This window comes from Podarcis filfolensis, assembly GCF_964270895.1.
Source record: "Podarcis filfolensis genome assembly, chromosome: 2".
In the NCBI taxonomy this organism is placed as follows: Eukaryota; Metazoa; Chordata; class Lepidosauria; order Squamata; family Lacertidae; genus Podarcis; species Podarcis filfolensis.
The window spans coordinates 68,160,240-68,185,229 of NC_139605.1; the positions used below are offsets into that span (position 1 = coordinate 68,160,240).

The 24,990-nt window shown below is 39.4% G+C and overlaps 1 protein-coding gene across 10 annotated transcripts in view; it reads right to left on the reverse strand.

The window, feature by feature from the left end:
• RAPGEF6 (Rap guanine nucleotide exchange factor 6) overlaps positions 1-24,990 on the reverse strand; it is a gene marked incomplete at its 3' end in the record, with an annotated part of 140,258 nt that overhangs the window by 47,441 nt on the left and 67,827 nt on the right. For all 10 annotated transcript variants that reach the window (XM_083600072.1, XM_083600071.1, XM_083600066.1 and 7 more), the window contains 9 exons: positions 14,832-14,963; positions 8,265-8,445; positions 6,488-6,624; positions 5,363-5,521; positions 4,444-4,596; positions 3,919-4,083; positions 2,076-2,183; positions 1,268-1,471; positions 630-738 (listed from right to left, as the gene is read on the reverse strand). In XM_083600072.1, the coding sequence (XP_083456198.1) occupies positions 630-738; positions 1,268-1,471; positions 2,076-2,183; positions 3,919-4,083; positions 4,444-4,596; positions 5,363-5,521; positions 6,488-6,624; positions 8,265-8,445; positions 14,832-14,963 (1,348 nt within the window). The remainder of the gene's footprint in view (positions 1-629; positions 739-1,267; positions 1,472-2,075; positions 2,184-3,918; positions 4,084-4,443; positions 4,597-5,362; positions 5,522-6,487; positions 6,625-8,264; positions 8,446-14,831; positions 14,964-24,990) is intronic.

A 24,990-nucleotide genomic window follows, 5' to 3' on the forward strand; every position in this document is an offset into this window, starting at 1 on the left:
AAATGTGAAGCTTTACTGTATGGCCTGTCACCTCTAGATGTAGGTCACCACTTTTGAAGTGCCACAGTAGACAAAATTCAGGATTTTTTATAGACCTTTAAGATAAGGACAGTGTCCTAAAACTATAACTAGTCCTGTGCACCAAGAGTGATTTGAGCATACAGTAAGCCTGCAATTTATGCAAGAGTTATGTTGTGGGGGTAACATAAAGCCAAAATTGAGTACAGCCAAAGCACATTAGTTTCAAGGGCAAATGGGGCTGCTAAAGCTGTTTTTCACAGAGCCCTGCCCCCCTTTCCCTTTCCTTCCCCTCTCCTCTCCTTCTTTTTTTGCCACACGCCTAATGCTGAATGCATACAAGTTAAATGCATGTAAGTGGCAGGCTTACTGCATCTCTTAACCAGCATCTTCCTCCACCATCCCTTTGGTGTATAAAGGAAATTTAAAACTGGGTGGGTAGGAGCTTCAAAAGCAGCTTGGGAATGTAATGGGTGTCTATGCATGCAGTTCTTAAATTTTAAAGGAAATTACTTTCAAAAACCTCATGAACTTACTAAAACCTTCGAAGTAGTTCTTTGGCCAATATCTCTAAGCGATATCATTTATATGGCTTATACAACGGTACTCACCAAAAATATTTGTTTTTACAGTGATGGAAAGATGAGTATTGTTTCTCAAGATTTCAGTGGCTTTTGCAAATGTAATATTCTCAAAGTTTTGCCCATTTACTTCCATTACCTTTAAAATAATGCAGGAAAAGAGAATTTTGTTATAAAGAAAGATGGAGTATTACCAACACGGAATCTTAATCCACTTTTTTTGAAATTCAGCTCATTTCTAAAAATATGTTTTGAAACCAGCCTTATTTAATGCCTCACAAGTTACAAAAGCAGCATTTTTACAAAACATCACGGCAGAAAGAATTGCTCCCCTGCTTAGACTGTTTACATATGTTTGTCTTTCACTTTCAATTGTTACATTTTCCATTTGACTACCATAACCAATCCTGAGAATAATTTGGTTTTTCACAATATAAATTTCTCATCACGTTATGGAGGCAAAACTATTAATTTAGAAAACAGGTCAAACCATCATTAAACAAACCAAGGAACATGAGAGGGATGTGGTATGAAAAGTGTGATTTTAGCCGAGATCTCTAAACCAGCCCAACACAACAAATATCTGAAGTCAATTTCTTTGGTTGAATATACTTCACTTAACCAAAGCAGATATATGATTGTAAATAAGACACCGGGTTTTACTTTACCTGATCACCACGTTTAAGCCCAGCTTCTGCTGCTTTGCTTCCTGGTTCTACTGTCTCCACAAAAATACCAAAACATTTTTCACTTCCTCCAAGAAGGCTGAAGAAAAGTGGGGAGTCTCTAGAAGGCTTCTGCAATGTGATTTGTCTCCATTTTGCCTTGGCTGCACAGGCAATGTTTAGTAATCTGAGGTGCCCTTTCATTTTCTGTAAATTGTAAAACACATGAATATCTCCCATCTAGAATTAGGTGACACCAAATCATGTAATGGTAAAATTACACAGAACTACCTCACCACCTAATCACATCAACCCATTATTTGCCATAACTGTGCCATGAAACAGCATTATCTGTATTATCTCTATAATAAAAAGCCCTTTGAAATAAGTTTGCAGTACTCAGTTAAAACCTTCTACAAATGGTTGCAGCATTCGAGCAACTTCAGTAATAGCTGCAAGGTAGATATAAGAATTAAGATATATTAAGAAAAAGTTAAATTATGATAAAAGTGTGTATTGGCAAGAAGTAATAGGAAACTGAAATAAGGAACAGATGGGAGGTCGGGTCTTTAGTGTTAAGACCAATTTATGTTTTATTGTTTGTTAAGAAAATTTGATGTTTATTGTTATTCCTGTGTGTAATTCGGCATTTGTGTTTACTCTTTTTTCTTTTCTTGCTGTATCAATAAAAATCTAATAAATAAATAATTAAAACTTAAAAGAAAACCTTCTACAAATGTTTTTGCTATAGTAAGAGCTGCTTTTAAAAATGCATGATGCAGCACAAAACTCAATTTATTTAGGTTCCTACCGCATTTTCCAAGTTTTTTTCAAATTCTTCCAAAAAACGTGTCATGGCTGGATCTCCCTCAAAATCATTAAAATGGTTGTTCACCCACAATAGTACAACTCGGGTAACCTAAGAACAAGTGCATATGTGAAGTTAATACAAGTTTTATTTGTAAGAGGAAATTAGGTTGCTATTCTTAATATAGTTTTGGCACTAACAACCAGTCAAGTAGCTTTTGTACCAACTATATACCTTTCCACTCTATGAGCCAATTTGTCTATGCTTTTATACATTTTTTAAAAAAATAAAATGACGATCTTTTTTACCATAGAGAACAGGCCTACAGCTCAGCACCTGGAGTACCATCTCTCTTCCATGGTTTTCTTATGAATCAGTATTTCAAAGTTGCTACCCTTGCAAAATATTTGTCATTTGCAACGGCTGCTTCTATGAAACTTACACTAATAAAGCTAGAATTTCCATCTTAATTTTTTTTGACAAAGTAGCCAATTGGGCTATAAAATTACTGCACAACTGGCAGTCTGTCAGATACCTTGTCAGTTTAAAACAAAAATGTTTTTCAAAGAGATCTATCCAAGTTCTCTAACCGCATAAAATGTTACTTCCTGTTCTGAGGGCAATGCCTTTATATGTGTAAACGTATAACCTCTGTGTAATACGTATGTGTAATACGTATATATATATAATACGTATATATATAACGTATAACACAACTTCTGAGGTCATACTAATTATGACTAATTCTTTTTTAGCGATAATCATTTTACTTGGGATATCTTCATGGGTATGAATTGAAATACCTAGGGATTAAGATGAAGCAAGAATAAAAGTTCAAAATACAGCGGAAATATCTGAATCATAAATGAGTTTATTTCTCGCAAGTTTTCCCCATCCCCCAACTCTGGTATAGGATGGCAGAGACTTTTATTAGGCAACAGAAACTTTTACCAACTGCAAGTTGATACTGCCAGCCTAAAAATATTTAGGAATATTGCCTGTTCTCAGCATTCTCTGAATTTAAAACAATGTACATGCTTTATTATTGCTACAATTTTTATATAGTGAATACATTATTTTTCAGATGATTTCTAAGTTCTCTGTATTTCACAGTACTGTAAGTCACCACACCAAGAAGTTCAGATAAGACTTCATAAAGAAGTGTGACCCACTGTGAGGCAGCTGTGAAGACGGCAAATTCTATGACATGGATCATTAGAAAAGGAACCAAAAATAAAACTGTCAATGTCACAATGCCATTACACAAATCTATGTTGAGACCACATTTGGAATACTAGGTACAGTTCTGGCTGCCTCACCTCAAAAAGGATATTGCACAGTTAGGGGGGAAAGTTCAGAAAAAGTTAACCAAAATGATCAAGGAGATGGGGCAGCTCCCTTACGGTTACAGCATTTGGGACTTCTTAAAATAGAAAAAAAAAGGCAAGCAAGAGGTAATACAATAGATGTTTATAAAATCATGCACAGCATGAAGAAAGTGGATAGAGAAGCTTTTCTCCCTCTGCCATAACACCTGAACCTGAAAGATTCAGTGTATTGAACATAGTTAAAATATGGAGCTCACCCCCACGGGGGTGAGGCAGTAATAACCACCAACTTGGGGGCTTTAAAGAGGACTGGACAAATTCAAGGAGGTGGAGACTATCAATGGATACTAGCCATAAGAGCTATGCTCTGCATCTGAACGCCAGTTGTGTGGGCTTCACACAAGCATCCAGTTGGCCACTGTGAGAACTTGATGCTGGCCTGGATAGGCCACCGACCTATCTTCCAGTACAAGAAAATTACCAATCAGGGTTTGGTTATCTCTCATCTAGAAACTAACCTTGTCCCTGAGACTGTCTACTTGAAACCATTCCAATAGTTTATCCCCAACTTCCAGGGGACTTGCCAAAAATGTTCTGTATGTCAAGAGAAAGTCTTCAATGTATGTTGGATCCACAATAGAATGTTCTTCTATTAAATGTGTAATCAGGCGTTCAGGTGTTGCCTTAAAAACAAGAGATGACAGTTAATAAAATAATTCCACAAAAACAACATACCATTTTGTAATATCACCACCAAGCCATTTTCATAAATCCAATTCCTAACTTTCATCCTAGACACACATTTATTTTCATAATACTTCCTGCATACCAATACAGCATTACAACTCGGATCTATGTCTGTAAAGACTATATTGTTGAGTGATGTCTAAGTGCCCAGAGGCATATTATTTCCACAATATATAGCCATTTGACTGCATAACAAGAGAACTTCTATGAAGATGAGAAACTAGATCACTTTGTTATGAAACTAAAAAATGCTATATAATAAAACAACTTCTTTGTAAGGTTATGTTTTTGATCACCTTAATGACAATGTGTCCTTTCCTGGTTCCACTGCGGTCCAGCTCTCTGTGCTCTTTCACCATAACAATTTCTCCTTCTTCTTCAACCTTGTGTGTATTTTTTTCAACATGGTTCAGAATTCTCCAATAATCCTGCTGGGCTATACATACAAACTATACAAAATAACAAAGGGGTATAAATACATAAACAAACCATTTTGTTTTTTTAAAATCCATCAGTCAAGCCTCCACCTCCATCGTTCTGCCCAGACACTGAGGTCTAGCGCCGAGGGCCTTTTGGCGGTTCCCTCGCTGCAAGAAGCCAGGTTACAGGGAACCAGGCAGAGAGCCTTCTCAGTAGTAGCGCCCGCCCTGTGGAATGCCCTCCCACCAGATGTCAAAGAGAAAAATAACTACCAAACTTTTAGAAGACATCTAAAGGCAGCCCTGTTTAGGGAAGCTTTTAATGTGTAATAGGTTATTGTATTTTAGTGTTTTGTTGGAAGCCGCCCAGAGTGGCTGGGGGGACCCAGCCAGATGGGCGGGGTATAAATAATAAATTATTATTATTATAGACACATATAACATAATTATAGCAAAATGTAATTAGAAATCAATCTGTTTCCATCTTGTTCAACCTCATAATTTACTTATTTTTGTAGTACCTTCAGAGATTACTACAACTGATACATATAGATAAGATGTCTAGACGAGAACTTGAATTCAAAAAGTAAAATTGTCCTGAACCCGTTTCAGCAGACTTTGATATATAAGTAGGGAAAGCAGTGGTTCCTGTTTGCTGAATAACCTATGCTATGAGCAAGAAAGCTGTAAGTGGTTACCATTAGCCAAAATTGCACTATTTTATTTCTGGAATGATTAATTAAATAGAATTTTTAATGAGAAAATGGAAGAATGTTTTACTATGAAGTTATCTTACCTGGCAGTCATCTACTTTGGTCCGAACTACACCATTCATATATTGCTTTTCCAGAGAGGGAGTAATTCCAAAACTATTTCCCATACAGAGACTTTCCGTTTTCCCATCTCGATGGCTGATTTCCACAGTGCCATTTAAAATAACATACCAAGAATCAAGCTAGAAAGAAAACCCAATAAAAGCATTTCAATTATCTTAAGCATCCAACTGTATCAACAATAAGCTAAACAGAAGGCTCACTGGATGCTTAGTACACCTCTGCAACACCAATATAACCATTGGGGTAAGAATAAAAATGATTGATTTAGTAGTAATGTTAACAACCGGTACCCATCTTCCATGACCAGATCAGGAAGAAACACAGAGATGAATGAGATATTCGGACAGAAATCCTTAATTAGGATTGTCATTCTAATGCAAGATTCAGGATGTGGTATTGTTGCTTGAGTTCAAAACATTCATCAGGTGCATTTGAGAAACTATGGCTTGGTTCGCATGGCACATCTTAGTTACAAACTCATGGCCAGTGAGAAGAAAACTTAACCATGAGCCCAGATCCAAATCATTGTGATCCTGGAATAAAAAAGACCAGGGAGGAACAAAACAGCTGCAATCACCTCTCTGGGAGCCCATGTTTGCAAATCTGCCAATCACCCATTCCCACCACCCTTCTGAGTAATACCCCTCCCCACCTTCTCACTATATAGAAGGATCTGGCAACTTCTGTTTCAGTGTATCTGAAGAAGTGTGCATGCACACGAAAGCTCATATCAAGAACTAACTTAGTTGGTCTTTAAGGTGCTACTGGAAGGAAAAATTTTTTCATGTTTGCAAAGTTTCACTAAGCCATAGTTTGCATTACCATGATGTACAAACCAGGCCTATATCTAAGGGATAGAAACATGGTTTGACATTTGAAATAAGCTAGCAGTAGGTCATAAAAAACCCCTGTGAAATGTTTTTGGAGCTTTTGATACTATGCAATGACACTGGGGAGTTATGAACTGCTACATATGCTGTAAAACTGAAAACATTTCACCCTTATCTGCATGGTAAAAAAATATATTATAGGTGTTTGATGATCACATAGCAACATGATCATGGCATGCATTATTCAATACTTACTTCTTGCCCATCATTAAGAATGATGGCTCCTGCTTGTTCTACAACTTCAAATATCATCACTGAGCAGAGTTCTCTCCTTACAGACATAGTCATGTTTGCAAATGCTGGAAGCTGGTGCATGAATTCCAGTAATTGTTCTATAAGAACAAAAATAAATATATGTTAGAAACAAAGCAAGGCAACATTTAGTTACGTTTCACTATCATGCAGGTTGGTATTATTTAATATATCAAAAATGGATCTCAATCTGTATTTGTGTCACTCATCAATTTATGTTAGTTAATAAGAGTGGTTACAATGAGTTGGAATCAAAGAGTACTTTCAGCATGCAAAGGCATCTTCTACTCAAAAATGGGACTTCTGAATGAGAAAAAGTGAAACTTATTATGAAAGCAGAAGCATGAGAACTGCTATAGAGCTATTTTAGCATTATGTAAACTCTTGTGAAAGACTTTGCAAAACTATGCCAGCAACTATTGTTCTATTACTCATAGTTATTTGGATCCAACCCCATGTTAATAGTACACAAGGAGGAAAGTGATTAAGAAATGGCAGTCCAGTGCTAGAATGGCCCAATCTGCACACTTGGAAGTGCAGCAAGATGCTTGGGTCCTATATGCATAGGAATTGATAACATTTAGTGGGTGGTTGCTTCTCCTGCCTATACATTCACACACAATCTATATGTTTTATGCAATATTTGAAGTTAGCTATAGATAAAGACATAGGGAATGTGTGTAAATAGATAATGTCTATATAAGTGAGACCTGCAACAAAATGTTTGCAACGTGAACTGCTTCAGTTCAGAGTTTTAGCCAGACAGACACGCTCTCTTCAAGGATTCTCAGTTCCATTCTCTCCCTCTCCAAATGTCAACCAAAACGGCTGGGGCTCTTTTGTGGCAGGGGGTCATTCTTTTGTTTTGTTCTTAAATATACCGTATTTTTCGCCCTATAAGGACGCACTTTTCCCCCTCCAAAAACGAAGGGGAAATGTGTGTGCGTCCTATGGGGCGAATGCAGGCTTTCGCTGAAGCCTGGAGAGCGAGAGGGGTCGGTGCGCACCGACCCCTCTCGCTCTCCAGGCTTCAGGAGAGCCCCACCGCCAGCCCCACAAGCTCGGGGGACAGCGGGGAGGCGGAACGCCGCCATCCCGCTGTCCCCCGACTTGGTAAGAAGGCTGGCGGCGGGGAGAAGCCTGCTCCTCCCCGTCGCCAGCCCCGCAAACCCGGGGGACAGCGGGGAGGCGCAGCGCGCCATCCCGCTGTCTCCCGACCTGGTTTGGAGGCTGGCGGAGGGCTTCCCCCTCCCCCAGCCCCGCAAGCTCCCAGAGCGATGCCGAAGCTGCGCGGGTCCCGTTCTGGGGGCTGGGGGAGGGGGAAGCTCGGGCTTGCAGAGAGCTTCCTGTTCTGGGAGCTGGGGTCGGGGAAGCTCGGGCTTCCCCCGCCCCAGCCCCGCGCCTGGGGGGGGAATAATTTTTTTTCCTTTATTTCCCCCCCCCCCAAAAAAAAATATTTAGGTGCGTACTATGGGCCGGTGCGCCCTATAGGGCGAAAAATACAGTACTTCTGCAAAGTACTGTAGGGTTCTCCCAAGCCTGCTACTATGTCTCTCATATGTGTCAATGCTGCCACTTTGGGTACATAAGGATTGGCACTCTGTGTGTGTCTGTAAAATACGCTACTATATCAGTTTGTCATTAACTTTCAAATTACTAGATTATTAGGGATAATCTGTTGAAACCATGTAGAAGTACTTTCTTTCTTTTTACATCTCACCAATGTCATCATCTGTTTTGTCAGCAGGTTCCTTTTCAAGGCATTCCCGTACAACATCTCTCCCCAGCAGTGGATCTGAAGTTCTGTCAATGTCTTCATCTTCTTCTTCATCGTCTTCAGAATCAACTGGTGCTTCTGGGAGACCAGTTAGATCTACATCTCCCATCTCACTTTCGGTAGCCTGTACATAAAATCAATGCAAGTTCTTTAAGCTGCTGAAAATTAAGCACATAAATTTTGACACAAATCCACTTAGTTCTGGTAATATCAACTACTGGCCAAATGAACAGCTTGGAAGAGCTCTGTGAATAGCCTCCACTGCCCTGTGGGCAAACAAGTTATACTCGTCACTAATGGACCCTTGTGATTTTTTGGGGGGGAGTGGGATTGGGGATAATCAGTAGAGCATGGCTAGAATATTCACTTGCATAGGTATTTGTGAAATCCAAATGTTAAATTCCATCAATAACGAACACAGAAAATAATAGATTTTCAGGACCATAAAGCTGGTGCTGTCTGCAGCAGAAAGTAAGTCAGAACAAAACTGACAAGTTCTACCCTATAACCAATTTAACATAAACAATAATATTATATCCTAAAGGGAAAAATTGTTAAGATGGCTAAAAGAGTGATTGTGCATTTAAACAGAATGATTTAAGCATTTATTATCTGCAACTAGGCCATGTCATATGATGCCAGTAGATTTAAACTCAAGCTAGGCAAGGTCAGCTAACCTCAGCAGATCCAGCTTGTTCTCTGAAAGGTTCAGAGTTTCTTTGAATATGTGGGGAACATAAAACTCAGCCCTTCAAGAGACTCTCAACAGTCTATCAAAGCAGCAGCTCATTTGATTCCTATATGGCTAACATATATAGAAAACTCCTGGCAAGTAAGGTCAAGTGGCAGTTTAAAAATAGAAAGATTTAGCATTTGTACAATCTAGCACTTTGTACAATGCAGCAGCATTTCCTTTTACAAAAGGTTTTGTCAAGCAGAATCACCGTTTATAGCTTGTATTTTTAAAATAATAATAATATTGTAATAAAGGTACAATTCAACTTATGGAACACTAAACCAGAAACCGTAAAAGAAACCAAAAGTTAAAAAATAAATTCAGATAACATTAAAGATCATCTGAATAAGGTCTCTGTCAGCCCACTAGCCCCTCTTCAAAAATTGGCATCTCTTCTTACTTTGGAAAAGCCTCTATTTTCCCTCTGGAACTATTGCAAGATGGTCTTGCAAAAAGCCTCAAGAAAAGGACCTCCTTCTGATGGCACCACACCAGAAGAAGAAGAGTGGATTGGTAGGGTAAGAAGAGGGCTTTTTCCAACTCCATGGAAACACACACACAGTGAGAGAGCTCTGCTGAATATGAACTTGCATTTTTGGTGTTCCTCAGTGTCTGTTTCTGCATCTGTCAGAATGTATAGTGTGTGTGTGGGTCTGTATGTATGTTCTGGAGAGTATGTATATTTACACAGCAAAACATGTGTTAGCCACTTTGACCACAGCCATCACCAATATGAAGCCCTCAGGAGTTTGGCCAATTTTCAGCATACTCATCAGCTGGGGGGGGGGGAGCTACTCAAGGTCTAGATGAACAAACCATGTGGGTTGAGTGGGGGAAAGGGTTTAGTTCACTGCCAAGCATGGCCTTCGTGAAGGACAGTCAACATTTCTGGGAGAAGGAACTCAACTCATGATTTCTGTATATCTAGATCAGTTGTATCAAACTTCTGGCCCATGGGCCTAATTAGTTAAAGCTGCATTCAATATATCTGCAGAGATAGCTCTGTCAGCACAAATATTTCTGCTTGCCCAATGAAACCATCACCCCTCTCCTCTGCATGATGTTCTGAAGTGCTCTCCTGACTCTCCAAAGCAGATTTAGGGATGGTGCAGGGAAATACTGGGTAGGGGGAAGAGAGGGAGGAAGTTGTGTTATGCTAGTGATAATTTCTTATACTGGCTTCTAGCAGACCCACAATGAATAAGACCCACAGAGTTTATTTTAATTGCTTAGGTAGTTTATTAACCTCTTGATCAAAGAGGTCTTCTCTAATTTGGCCCCATCAGGCTCCCCCCATTTGGCCCACTTGGCTGCTTATTCCAAGCCATGCCCACCAGTCCATCATATGACACCAGGAACAAGACAGGTACAGATATCATTTCAAGCTGTGCTGAATTCAAGCCACAACTGCAAAGGAATATTACCCTGCCACACCACTTTCAGGAGTGATATAACAGAATACCCTTGGGAGCTCCTGTTTGCTCTCATGTGTATCTGACCACTTTCAAACGCTGCTGACTGAGCACACTGAACTTCAAATTTCTCTACAGATATAGTTTAAGTAATCTGATGTTATATGTTCTCTGGTGATTGACAGGTGCCCTCCGCCCACCTGTCAAAGTGGTCTACAGCAGGTTGGCTACTTCTGGATTCAACTGTACAGCTGGATCTAATTCCCCATCCCTGATCTATATATTAAAGGAATAGTCTCTTCTTCAGAGAAAGAAGAAACATTCAGATAATATAAATGGATATTCAGGGATCCAGTCTTAGAGCATCAGTAGCATTGGAGTAAAGAAGATGGAGGCAACTGAGAGATCACTTGGAGTCCCAAGTACAATATTTATTTTAATATCTGTGGGAAAAGATACACAAAGGAATCTATTTACACCTATTTACACCACATCCTCATTCAGTGTTCCATGAAACTTACATATTTTGGTCTAGTAATTTCATGATAGATAATTTTGATGAAGAAAAAATGATCAAAGGATCAGAGTCTCAGATTCACACAAAGCAGTAGCTGCAGTGATCAGCATGGACAGAACAAATACTGTATTTGTCCCATTAGCTATGATGACATCCAGTTGCAGATCAATTTTGTTAACATATGGTTATAGGGCAAGTGCCCTAAGCAATTTAAAGAGGGCAAATAAATATGGAAACAAATGTGCTTACTACATGACAACAGAAAGAGATAAGTTACATGATTATCAACCTATACAGCAGATGGAAAGCAATAAAAACATTCCAGTTCTGCTGTTGTAAATATGACATAGAAGGAAGACACATTGATTATGAGCTAAGAAAGTAAGAACGTTTTCTGAAACAGTACTGATAATATTTATTTAAAATGTTTGCTGCGAGGATTATGCTGTCAAATTAACATTTGTAAAAGATCTCAACCCTACACATAATTTATTGTGTATGTAAAAACATTCACTCTGTGCCACATTCAGTTCAAGTAAGCAGTGCATAGGTCAGTTTTTCCACATCTGAAAGTAAATCATAGACCCAAGAGATGTTACACCTTGGACTTTAAAACTGAGGTCCTGGATCTATTCAAAAGAGAGATATGTGGTTACATTCACGGACTTCTTTTCACAGTCAGCCTTAATAGCAGCTCGTGTAAGGTGACAGAACCCTTACTTTAACAGCTGATCCCCCAACCACACAGATTACATAAAGTGTCAACTTCAATACATACATTATCAAGGATATCAGATAAAAGTTATAATAATCAATGTGAATGTATGCATCCTGCATATGCAGACTTTGGAATGTTAGCACACAATCTTTAGAGACTATAGATGGACTTCTTGATATTCTGTAACACTCTGTTAATTGATTTTATGCACCTTTGGATGCAATAAGGCTCATTTAACATTACTTTTTAAAACTCAGTCTTATCATTGTGCACTGCTTAGGAAAAATCTACAGTAGAAGTAGTAGATGACAAAACAATTAAAGCATATCAATTATGCCAAGGTCATCCACTGTCACTTAATGTACTTTAGGGAACATTAATTATTAACCTATAGTGGATCAATGATGAATATAACCTCCAAGATGTATTTAGATACAGACTAAACAGAAGTGAAATAATTAAGTTGCTTTTTATAGAATCCAGCATATATCAAAGAAGTTGTGTGACTTACTCCACAATATTAATTTGGAAGAAGGGTGGAGCTAAATGTTAAATGCACATGTGCATAACAAGAACCAAACAGGAACAATTGATTAGGAGCAAGAAGTAGCAAGGAGGAATAACATATCTTTCCCACATCTATTGCTTTCCCTGCCCACCACTTTTCCTTAAACCTTGGCTAGATTGTGTTCAGACTAATAGAGAAATTACCCTGTAATTTATGAAAGACTCGTGATCTGCTGGATATTGTCTTAGCACCTAGTTCTATGCTTGTTTAAATCTAACCAATTATAGTAGACTTGCTGCTAGATAAGTATGCATAGGACTTCAGCCTTAATCAAGCCTCTTAACTTTGACAACTACTTTATTATATAAAAATAATAATAATACAGCACATCCAAAAGGCCTCAGGGGAAACACAAATGGTAGGCAATTTGTTGCTCATCAGCTGGCCTTGTGAAAACTCTGGTTGGAAACTCTGGCCATTTTCTATCCACCACTACAAGAATGTGGCTTGAAACATGGGACTGGAAATATTCCAGGGCATATCCCAAGCTATTCCATGACTTAGAAATGCATGAATTTGACATGTTTAACCCAGCTGTGCATTTTAAAGCTCACATACATAGACTCTTCTACAGTCTTTCCCACCATGAATGTCTAGAAGCTGATAGTCCGGGCAGGAAATTATTCTGGGCTTACTGAATGGCCGTAAGGTATAGATGTCTGGCTTTCTATATATTTAGAGCCACCACATAGTTCACTTTTAAGCAGTTGTCTGAGTCCAGAGAGAGAATTAATCAGGAACAGATATAGGAAAATATCTGCCCGCCCTGTGGAACGCCCTCCCATCAGATGTCAAAGTGATAAACAACTACCTGACATTCAGAAGACATCTGAAGGCAGCCCTGTTCAGGGAAGTTTTTAATATGTGACATTTTAGTGTATTTTTCATCTTTGTTGGAAGCCGCCCAGAGTGGCTGGGGAAACCCAGCCAGATGGGTGGGGTACAAATAATAAATTATTATTATTATTATTATTATTATTATTATTATTATTATTATTACTTAAACCGAGTAAAACCGCTAGTCTATCCGGCTCAGCACTGTCTGCACTGACTGGCAGCACCTTTCCAGGGTTTAAAACAGGGATGTTTTCCAGATGAACTTGGAGATGCGGCAGGTTGAATCTCGGGCTTTTGTCATACAAAGCAATTGCTCTACCACTGAAATATAGCTCTCCTACTATATATTGTTGTCTGATTCTTGAATTCAAATAATCTTCCCTGTAGACATAGCAATTTTGATCCAAATCTTTCACATTTTTTTGTACTACAAGCTCTTTAGTGAGACACAAGTTTCATTATAAGGCAGCCTTAAGTTGCGTGTCAAGACCCCGAGGCCTCCCCCCCAAGTTGAATAAAAACACATGGGTTCAAATAGCCAACCACCACCCCCGGCCAACTGAAAGAAGAAGAAAAGGAGGCTGAAGAGTTTAGTAGGGTTCATGTCATTTGTTCCCCTAGTAATGCAGAAGCCTGAAGCTCTGTATAAAAAACTCTCAATAACGCAACGATACAAAGTGTGCCTACATCAAACTAGAAACACATACTTAAGTCTATTTATATTGTTTAAGCACTGTTTCCTTCCTATAGCGCAAAGAGCTCTATATGCACATTTAATGAGACTAGTGTAAAATATAAAGGGTTGTATCCAACAAAGTTAGTGTAGAAGAATTGAACCTAGATCATTTAAGTTAGCCATTTTAATTTATTCCAGTGAGTCTACTCTGAATAGGCCTAATGTTGGAAGCAACCCAGCTTTTACCCAATCTATTATTGTCAATCAATTCACAATTAATTAATTAATTAATTAATTAATTAATAAAGCCAAGCTCACTCTAATCTGCCATTTGCTTAAGTTGACTTCAACACACACATATCATTAAGAGCACTGCCCTCCTTTTCAGTTGCTGCTGAGCCTAGTGAGTGTTCAGTGGCTGGGGACTCAGGACACCAAAACACTTCTGATTGTATCCTAAATCTCAGTTGATACACTGCTTCTTTAGGCATCATGGGGGGAAAACCTCCATTGGTTACAATAGCCAGGTATCACCTGAATAACTACATATTATCACAAACACTGATTTTATTATTATTTCAGTAAGATTTTAACTTGAAACAAATCACATCATTATCTTCCAAATCAAAACTTAATATTCCTCTCGTCTTACTGAACCCAACATATTACAGTGGTACCTCGGGTTACATACGCTTCAGGTTACATACGCTTCAGGTTACAGACTCCGCTAACCAAGAAATAGTATCTCGATTTAAGAACTTTGCTTCAGGATGAGAACAGAAATCGTGCTCCGGCGGCACGGCAGCAGCAGGAGGCCCCATTAGCTAAAGTGGTGCTTCAGGTTAAGAACAGTTTCAGGTCAAGTACGGACCTCGTAACGAATTAAGTACTTAACTTGAGGTACCACTGTATTTTGTTCATTGTGCTGTCAAAATTTAAAAGTATATGATAGCAATCTTATGCTTCTGCTAGCATACAGGGATTCAACCATTTAAGTCCTCCCTCTTTTTATGAAAACAGAATGTTAAAACAAATTTTGGACTTACTTGGTAGATGTCAGATAAACTGCTACTCCCAGAATCACTAGCAATGCTGCAACCAGACTGACTTGAGGGGACATGTGTCACCTGTGGATGTTGACCATCTGTGAGATGCATCTTGGTCAGGTCTGCAGGAAGCTGGAAGCAAAGTGCAATGTAAGGGAAGTTAAATAGGCTTTCAATTTCAAGCAATTCATGCTATGTTTAACTTGATGTAATGTAATCCTGACTGAGAAAATGCAATATACATTGGTTTTATTTTTTATTTGGTTGAAATATTGTCAGTTACCAACTACATATTAAGCCTTGTTGAGTTTAGGAAAACAACTTACAGTGAAAACTTGTGCATGTAAAAATTGCATTGGCTGCCAATTTGCTAAGTTCAAGGTGTTGGTTCTGGTGTACAAAGTCCTACACCTCTTGGGACCACAAAAGCTAAAAGAGCATCCTACCCTCTACGTACCCAATTGGTCACTGCTTTCTACAGATAAGGGTTTCCTGCACATCAAGAGATCTGTTCCATAAGCTATAGAGATCTGTTCTTCAGTGTGGTGGCACCTAACCTTTGAAACTCGTTCCTGTTATACGTCAAACAGGCACAGACTCTATTGCCTTTTTTGGTGCCAATTAAAGACCCTCCTTTTTAAAACAAGCCTTTCAAAAGGAGATCAATATCCTAGGCTATACCTGTATTGAATAGGTAATGAATTTTACATATGAAATTGCTTAATTGTTTTTATATAATGGAATTGTTTTCATTGGCTATGTTTTTACTGTGAAATTGCTTTAAGATGTTTTATGGGAAAGTGTTTCATAAATTGGATCAAATAATAATAAATGCTTTGTATGCAAGTGGTTCCACATTCTAACCTAAGCACCTCCATTTTCCAGTGCTGGGAAACAATAATACTTCAGTAGCCTCTGCTGCCACATGCTTCTTTGCAAATACATTCTGCAAACATCTGTTACTATCATATTATGCAACAATTATTAGTACAGTGTGTTTGGCATAATACAAAAGTGTTAACACAATAAATATAAGGGAGGAACGACTACCTGAAATGATTATCTGTAATTTAATTACAATAATAAAATATTTAGTTCAGAAGCAGAATGACAACTCTTAAGACGTCATGTTCATTTGAGCCTGTGCTCCAAATGTTGTAATACTGTTCCTAAAAATAGGAAGAAGAGACTCTTCAGTGGAAAGACTTAAAGCACACCTTGAGTTAACTCAATTTTAGCACATTTCAAAACAACCTGCTTAAACCTTATTTCTTTTATAAAAGAGAAAATCATAACAGAAGCAATGTGCTCAGATTGAGAATCTGCAAGTAGTATTTTTCTGAACACCTGCTAAAGAACAGCAGATGCGAAATAGTGAACATGTTCCAAGGACATTAGGAAGTTTCCAGATTTGAATAGTAGTTTCAAAAGCCAGCTAACAGATTGGCCTGAATGTCAGGCTGCGTATATTAAAGAAAGAAAGCAAAGGGGGGGAAAAATAAATCCCCTGGCTTAGAATTAATTGGCTTTCTGTCAGCACATTAGATGAGATCCTGGCATATACTTGCATGACCTCTTTATGTAATCACAAAGGCAGCTCTGAAGCAAGACAACCTACATTTTCTAAGTACTAGGTATTCTATTTGGTGTGTGTATGTGGAGGGGGAATACTAAATTCAGTAGCACCTGCATGTCTGCCATTCTAGAACATTGAAGGTGAGCAGACATAAATGCCCATTAGCCAACATCATCACATAGACGACTTATTTTTAAATAAATATATCCATGACATATCTGCCTGTATTTTATCTTATATTCTGCCTGTAAGATTTCCATAACAAGTTACAAAATAAAACATTAAATCAAATATCACGTCAACAATTATGCAGTGGCCATTAACCGAGGTGCAAAAAAACTTAAGTTATTAAGGGGGGGGGACACAAACTTTTAATCTAGTCCATGAATGCATGGCCAATTATTTTGGGGAGGGGGTTTCACGGTTAGGGCACCACCCAGAGAAAGCATTGTCCTAGATAGCCACGCCCTTTATCTTTGAAGGCAGTGATGTTCAAAGCAGAGGCTCCAAAGATCCTAATTGTTTGGAGGTTCATTGGAAGCAGACGGTACCAATATCCCAGACCATTTAGAGCAGCAGTGAGAAACCTGTGGTCTTCCAGATACTGTTGGACTACAACTCCTATCATCCCTGACCACTGTCCACGCTGGCTGGGACTGATGAGAGTTGGGAGTTCAGCAATGTCTGGAGGGCTGGTTTCTCATCCCTGATTTAGGGATTTAGTTATGTACATAAAGGTAAAGGTAAAGGTACCCCTGCCCATACGGGCCAGTCGTATCCGACTCCAGGGTTGTGCGCCCATCTCACTTAAGAGGCCGGGGGCCAGCGCTGTCCGGAGACACTTCCGGGTCACGTGGCCAGGGTGACAAAGCTGCTCTGGCGAGCCAGCACCAGCGCAGCACACGGAAACGCTGTTTACCTTCCCGCTATAAAGCGGTACCTATTTATCTACTTGCACTTAGGGGTGCTTTCGAACTGCTAGGTGGGCAGGAGCTGGGACCGAAAGACGGGAGCTCACCCCGCTGCAGGGATTTGAATCGCCGACCATGCGATCGGCAAGCCCTAGGTGCTGAGGTTTTACCCACAGCGCCACCCGCAAACAAACCTAAAACCAGTACAGATGCTTAAATCACCAGATAAATATAGTAGCAACTATATTTTCAACCAGCTGCCAGTTTCCAAAAACAACCCATGTAAAATGTTATCATGGCATGATTCACCAAAGCAAGATCATGTTTCTTCGAAAAGGGCTAAAGCTGCAGTACCTATTGAAGTTGGTGAAAGTTGCCATGGATGTTATTTGGGCATCCATTAGCAAGGCTTTATTAAAAGTTAAAAGTTAAAGTAGTGGACTGGATTCTTCAGTGGAGTGCAAATTCATTTAAGAAGTGGCTGAATCTCATTTGCATGGTCAACTATACCACATACTAACACCAGCACCATCTCTCTGGATGCTATTACAGTCAATCTAGAAATATTTGCTATTTTAAAGAAAATAAAATTCAGATGCAGTATACATTTACTGAATATCATTTTTAAAAGTTGGCTTTATATTTCTGACTGAGCGAATGAGTAGTTATCACTGTAAGCAGAGCTACATTTCCCTCAAGATAGAATCAGTATTTTATGTTCAGTTGACAAGTGAATCCAAAATTACTCCTCTTCTCTTTATAAACTAAAAGAATTCAGATTGTAATAGATTCTGCTAGAAGCATATTGTCCCTCCTCTTTATAAATCAGTAGTTGGCAACATCCATGCTGAACCGTGTGGTACCAAACAGAATTTGTATAGTGGGTGAAAGAGACTGAATGAGCTAATGTGAATTATTTTTAAGAAAACAGACTAATAAATCTCCAAAGCTGAAATGAGGTGCATGAATGCACAAAATACCTATTTGAGACAAGCAACCTTTGTACTGCCTGCCATTTTTAACATAAATCTCTGCCTCTATTTTATATACATCACATTTATTATCCACACATATTGAGCTGCCTTACATACCTCACTATGTTGAACCGCACTGATATGATGAATTTGTAACATGATGGTAGCAGTTGTGAAAATGAAATGTAGGATAAGGTTTGAGCCATGTTTACTCAGTATAATATAACATATTTATTCAACTGTGAATGTTTCAAATGAGAGATTGTGTAAACCAAAGACATGTTTTCCAGGAGCAATTTGCCCTCTCCAGCCAGATCATTACCTGCATCAAGAATTCTTATAATAATGCTGCAAACATACAATTATTTGTTCAGCTGCCTGAACAATGAAATATTGTTCTACTGCCATCCCTACCACTAGAAACCTTGCAGATCCTACTGTCCATTGCCTTCCCTAAAGCTGTATTTATTGCAGGAAAAGTACTTCTTTTTCCTAATACTGCATACATAGAAGAAAGTTACAACTCGAGGATTAGTGATTTTCTATATATATTCTGGCTACTCGACTCATTCTGGCTACACTACTCTTCTTGGTTCTATGGCACATCCAAATGGACCTCATTTAAACAACTTCTCATGTTGCCTATATCTCTACTACTTGTTGCTCAGTCTGAAAGACTGTCTCCCCTACCTATTTTCCTCTAGCTTTCCTGCCCTGATCAGTATAAGAAACAAATCCTGAAATTACTCAAGAATACCAAGCCAACTCTTAGATCACTAAATTAGCTCTGCACTGGGCTACTTGCCAACCACATTTCTTTGGAATACAGTCACTTTTTGTTTTATTGGCTCCAGACTTCCTGCATCAAACAGACTAATCTTTTCAAGAATATTTATTTGCACCTTATAACTGTGGGTTTACATGGGGACAATTGCTCCATAGATACCAAGTATACTTAACAGGGGACAGGACCAAAACACAAATAGGTAGTTCCCACACATCTTGCTGCCAATGTCAATGTAGCCCAGTGAACAGTGACAGAGCTGCATTCAGTGACAGTTCAAGTCCCATTAACTCACCAGGTGATGCTGGGCAACCCCTAATTCAGCCTTTGCTCCCTACTGTATAATTGCCCTAGCTCACACGCTCATCATGCAAATAAAGTTGATACATATTGCCTAATACTATTATGCACTAATGGAAATGAAAAAATACTAAAATAAAACTACAGTGGTACCTCAGTTTAAGAACAGTCCTGTTTCCGAGCTCCGCAAAACCGGAAGTAGTGTCCCGGTTTCCGAACATTACCTTGGTCTGAGAACGGAATCCGAACAGTGGAAGGGCACCGGCAGCGTGAGGCCTCATTAGGGAAAGCACGCCTCAGTTTAAGAACAGTTTCGGTTTACGAACGGACTTCTGGAACGGATTAAGTTTGTAAACCGAGGTACCACTATATTAAGTTCTCACTATTCTGTAATGCCTGTTGTCTTTGGAGTTTTCTTGGCAGGGATACTGGCTTGCTGGTTCCTAATCCAGGTGGATCACGTTTGGTCAAAACTCTCCACTATGACCTGTCCGTCTTGGGTGGCCCTGCACGGCATAGCTCATAGCTTCTCTGAGTTATTCAAGCCAGGAAATTGAATGCAGATTTCCGAAAAATAGCAAGGAGAGACAAGAGGGCCTTCTTAAACGAGCAATGCAAAGAAATAGAGGAAATCAAGAGAATGAGGAAAACCAGAGATCTCTTCAAGAAAATTGGAGATATGAAAGGAACATTTCATACAAAGATTACCATAATAAAGGACAAAAGTGGTAAGGACCTAACAGAAACAGAAGACATCAAGAAGAGGTGGCAAGAATACACAGAGGAATTATACCAGAAAGATATGGATGTCTCGTACACCCCAGGTAGTGTGGTTGCTGACCTTGAGCCAGACATCCTGGAAAGTGAAGTCAAATGGGCCTTAGAAAGCACTGCTAATAACAAGGCGAGTGGAAGTGATGATATTCCAGCTGAACTATTTAAAATTTAAAAGATGATGCTGTTAAGGTGCTACACTCAATATGCCAGCAAGTTTGGAAAACTCAGCAGTGGCCAGAGGATTGGAGAAGATCAGTCTAGATCCCAATCCCAAAGAAGGGCAGTGCCAAAGAATGCTCCAACTACCGCACAATTGCACTCATTTTACACGCTAGCAAGGTTATGCTCAAAATTCTACAAGGCAGGCTTAAGCAGTATGTGGACAGAGAACTCCCAGAAATGCAAGCTGGATTTCAAAGGGGCAGAGGAACCAGAGACCAAATGGCAAACATGTGCTGGATTATGGAGAAAGCTAGAGAGTTCCAGAAAGACATCTACTTCTGCTTCATTGACTATGCAAAAGCCTTTGACTGTGTCAATCACAGCAAACTATGGCAAGTTCTTAAAGAAATGGGAGTGCCTGATCACCTCATCTGTCTCCTGAGAAATCTCTATGTGGGACAAGAAGCTACAGTTAGAACTGGATATGGAACAACTGATTGGTTCAAAATTGGGAAAGGAGTACGGCAAGGCTGTATATTGTCTCCCTGCTTATTTAACTTATATGAAGAACTCATCAGAATTAAGTTTGCCAGAAGAAATATCAACAACCTCAGATATACAGATGACACAACCTTGATGGCAGAAAGTGAGGAGGAATTAAGGAACCTTTTAATGAGGGTGAAAGAGGAGAGCGCAAAATATGGTCTGAAGCTCAACATCAAAAAAACAAAGATCATGGCCACTGGGCCCATCACCTCTTGGCAAACAGAAGGGGAAGAAATGGAGGCAGTGAGAGATTTTACTTTCTTGGGCTCCATGATCACTGCAGATGGTGATAGCAGTCATGAAATTAAAAGACGCCTGCTTCTTGGGAGAAAAACAATGACAAACCTAGACAGCATCTTAAAAAGCAGAGACATCACCTTGCCAACAAAGGTCCGTAAAGTTAAAGCTATGGTTTTCCCAGTAGTGATGTATGGAAGTGAGAGCTGGACCATCAAGAAGGCTGATCGCCAAAGAATTGATGCTTTCGAATTATGGTGCTGGAGGAGACTCTTGAGAGTCCCACAAAGTGCAAGAAGATCAAACCTATCCATTCTTAAGGAAATCAACCCTGAGTGCTCACTGGAAGGACAGATCCTGAAGTTGAGACTCTAATACTTTGGCCACCTCATGAGAAGAGAAGACTCCCTGGAAAAGACCCTGATGTTGGGAAAGATGGAGGGCACAAGGAGAAGGGGACAACAGAGGACGAGATGGTTGGGCACTGTTCTCGAAGCTACCAGCATGAGTTTGACCAAACTGCTGGAGGCAGTGGAAGACAGAAGTGCCTGGCGTGCTCTGGTCCATGGGGTCACGAAGAGTCGGACACGACTAAACGACTAAACAACAAATTCTGTAATGCATATGCTTCCTAGATACCATATTTTTCCGTGTATAAGATGCCCCCATGTATAAGATTACCTCTATTTCTTTTAACCCAAAATTAAGAAACTAAGTTGTTTAGCTTCTTGGGGCGGGGGGGAGGTCACTTCCGCCAATCACTCACCCGCTTGCCTGCCACTGCCGCTCGCACAAGTTGCCACAGCCACCAATTGTCTGCCTGCTCACTGCCACCAACAGCCCACCCACCCACTTGCCGCAGCCGCCAATCGCTTGCTTGCCTTGCCATAGCCGCCAAACGCCTGCCCAATTGCTGCAGCCACAGCCAATTGCCAGCAGGCCTTGCCGCAGCCACCAATCACCCACCCAATCGCCGCCGCCAATCTCCTGCTTGTCGCTGTCATTAATTGCACATCCCCCCTCTGCATTCACTATCCATGTATTATAAGATGACACTCAAATTTTTCCTAATTTTTTTAGCAAAAAGCATCATTTTATACATGGAAAAATACAGTATTCTCCCATCTAGCTATTTACATTTAAGCCTTCTCAGCTGGGTGAATAGATTGCTGACATAGATATTGTTCATAACTAATCTGTTGTTTTTTGTTTTGTTTTGCAACTGTTTTTGTTATATTTTGTGCATTCTTTGGGACATATGTGGAAGATGATTAATAAATAACTGTTCTTATTGCACATGGACATTCACCGACTATCCTACTTTGTCAACTGTGTGAATTGATCTGGAAGATGGCAGGCTTATATCCATGTAACTAATAAAATAGTCATACAAAAATATGGACTGTTTATTTAATGAAAAGGCAGATTAGAATCAGACAACTGACAGTGTTAAGGTGACAGGTTTCACATACAAAAACCACATTCTTTCATTTCATTTCAGCCTTGAATCACCACTACTGACCTTTTTAACAAGAGGAAATTAAAATGCAAGAGACCATGAAAGTGTGCTAATGTGCTGAGTGCCTGAATGCATTAAGAGTCAAGGCATTCAATGACGTTGCTCCCACAGCCACCTAATTATATTCTCTAGCCTAGATAGCGTTTCCTATCACACACAAATACTTCATTAACTAACCTATGATAGAATATCAGCAAGCTATATGTGCAAGCTATTTATCCATATGTTCTAGCTAAAAATACATCTATTCTTAGAAAGTCTGTCCTGATGGCACAGGACCTTTGGTTTGTGACACAGACCTAGAATATTAACTGTCTGACAGCAGTCTGGAAATTTGTTTTTCTAAGGGTGGCACACATGGCCCTTAGGATAGGAAAGCTGTCATTGCAGCCCATGTTCTAGGTTGACAGCTGAGGCATGGGGTAGGGAAACTAGGAAAAGAGACAAGCAGAGAACATGAATTATAATTCATTTCAGAATGGTAAAAAAGCAAACATATGTGATTCAAATGATAAAATTGTATATACTGATTTAACTTATGAAAAGTTTCAACAAGGGAATAAATATCTAAGGGTCAAAATCAGTCCCTTGAAGTGACCTCAGAAGCCAGTGCAGATGGAACAGAACTGGTGTTACAAGATCAGTTTGCCTTCAACCTTCAACAGTCAACAGCCTGGCAATCACATTCTGCACTACAGTGGTACCTCGGGTTACAGATGCTTCAGGTTACAGTCTCTGCTAACCCAGAAATAGTACCTCGGGTTAAGAACTTTGCTTCAGGATGAGAACAGAAATCGTGTGGTGGTGGCAACGGGAGGCCCCATTAGCTAAAGTGGTGTCTCAGCTTAAGAACAGTTTCATGTTAAGAACAGACCTCCAGAATGAATTAAATTCTTAATCCGAGGGGCCACTGTAATTGAAGCTTCTGGGCTGTTTTCAAACACAGTCCCTTGTAAAATATATTTCAGTAATTCAACCTGGATGATGATGAGGAGGAGGAGGATTATATGCTCTGGTAGTTGAATGTAATATTTAGATCAGATATAAGGAATCTGTGATCTTCCAGATTTTATTGATGTACAATTCCCATCATCTCTGACTACTGGGCCAGGCTGGCTAGGACAGATGGGAGTTGGAATAATTCCATTGTTTAACCACTGGTACCATCTAGCTCAGTACTGTCTCTGCAACTACTCTCTAGGGTTTCAGACAGGAATATATCCTGGGCCTACCAAGAGACACTGGGATTGAAACTGGGACCTACAGCATGCAAACCAATTTCTTTTACCACTGGACTATGCCCCTTCCCCCACAAAACATGGGCTGCTTCACCAATCTCCCTTTAAGGCAGGCTTCCTCAAACTCGGCCCTCCAGATGTTTTGAGACTACAGTTCCCATCATTCCTGACCACTGGTACTGCTAGCTAGGGATCATTGGAGTTGTAGGCCAAAAACATCTAGAGGGCCAAGTTTGAGGAAGCCTGCTTTAAGGAATTGATAGGAGAGACTGTAATTCCCACTTGATTTTCTATCTTTCACCATTTTGAAGCTTCCTTATTTTTTATTAGCCAAGAAACATGACAAAACATGACCATTTAAAATATACCTATCATTATAATTTATGTTCTATTGCTTTGTTCCATGTTTTCAGCATGTTTTTCTTAACGTTTAATACACTGAATGCATTATGCCACCTATGTGACCAAGAACAAGGAGGCCTTTTTGAAGCCCCACAAGTAACCTACTTCACACTAAGGATTTGTTATGAGAATAACTCTTTTCAAGACATGTTTTCAGTAGCTTAAATGTTTATATTCTACCCCAAAATTACAATTTAAAACTAGTTTCCCTTATGTACAAAACCCAAACAATTCAAGCTTGTGGAATATATTTTCACCTAGCTCTTTCCTCTATACAAATTTACTTTTTCAAAACTATCTGTTACAAAATTGTTACTAACATAGGCTGTTCCTAATATACAATTCTAAAATATTTTAATACCAGATATTAATAACAAAAACAACAAAACTTCTCTGCTAGAGCAGCTAACCTATGGCTCTCCATAAGTTGTTGTACCCCAACTACCATCAACCCTAGTCAACATTTCCAATTAACAGGAATGATGAATACTGTAGGTCAGAAACATCTGGAGGCCACAATTTTGCTACCCCTCATTTGAACAATTCAGTGAATAACTGATTAAATGAAACTTTCAACAACTCAAGCAGTTAGTTTTCTGATATGGGATCATAATCCTGAAACAGATGCATTTCGCTTTCAAAGACTAAAGCTGCATACTTTGCAGAAGAATTTGTATTGCATACTGGATAGCATTCTTCAGTGTGGACTTCTGAAAAAGTGCCTTTAACATGC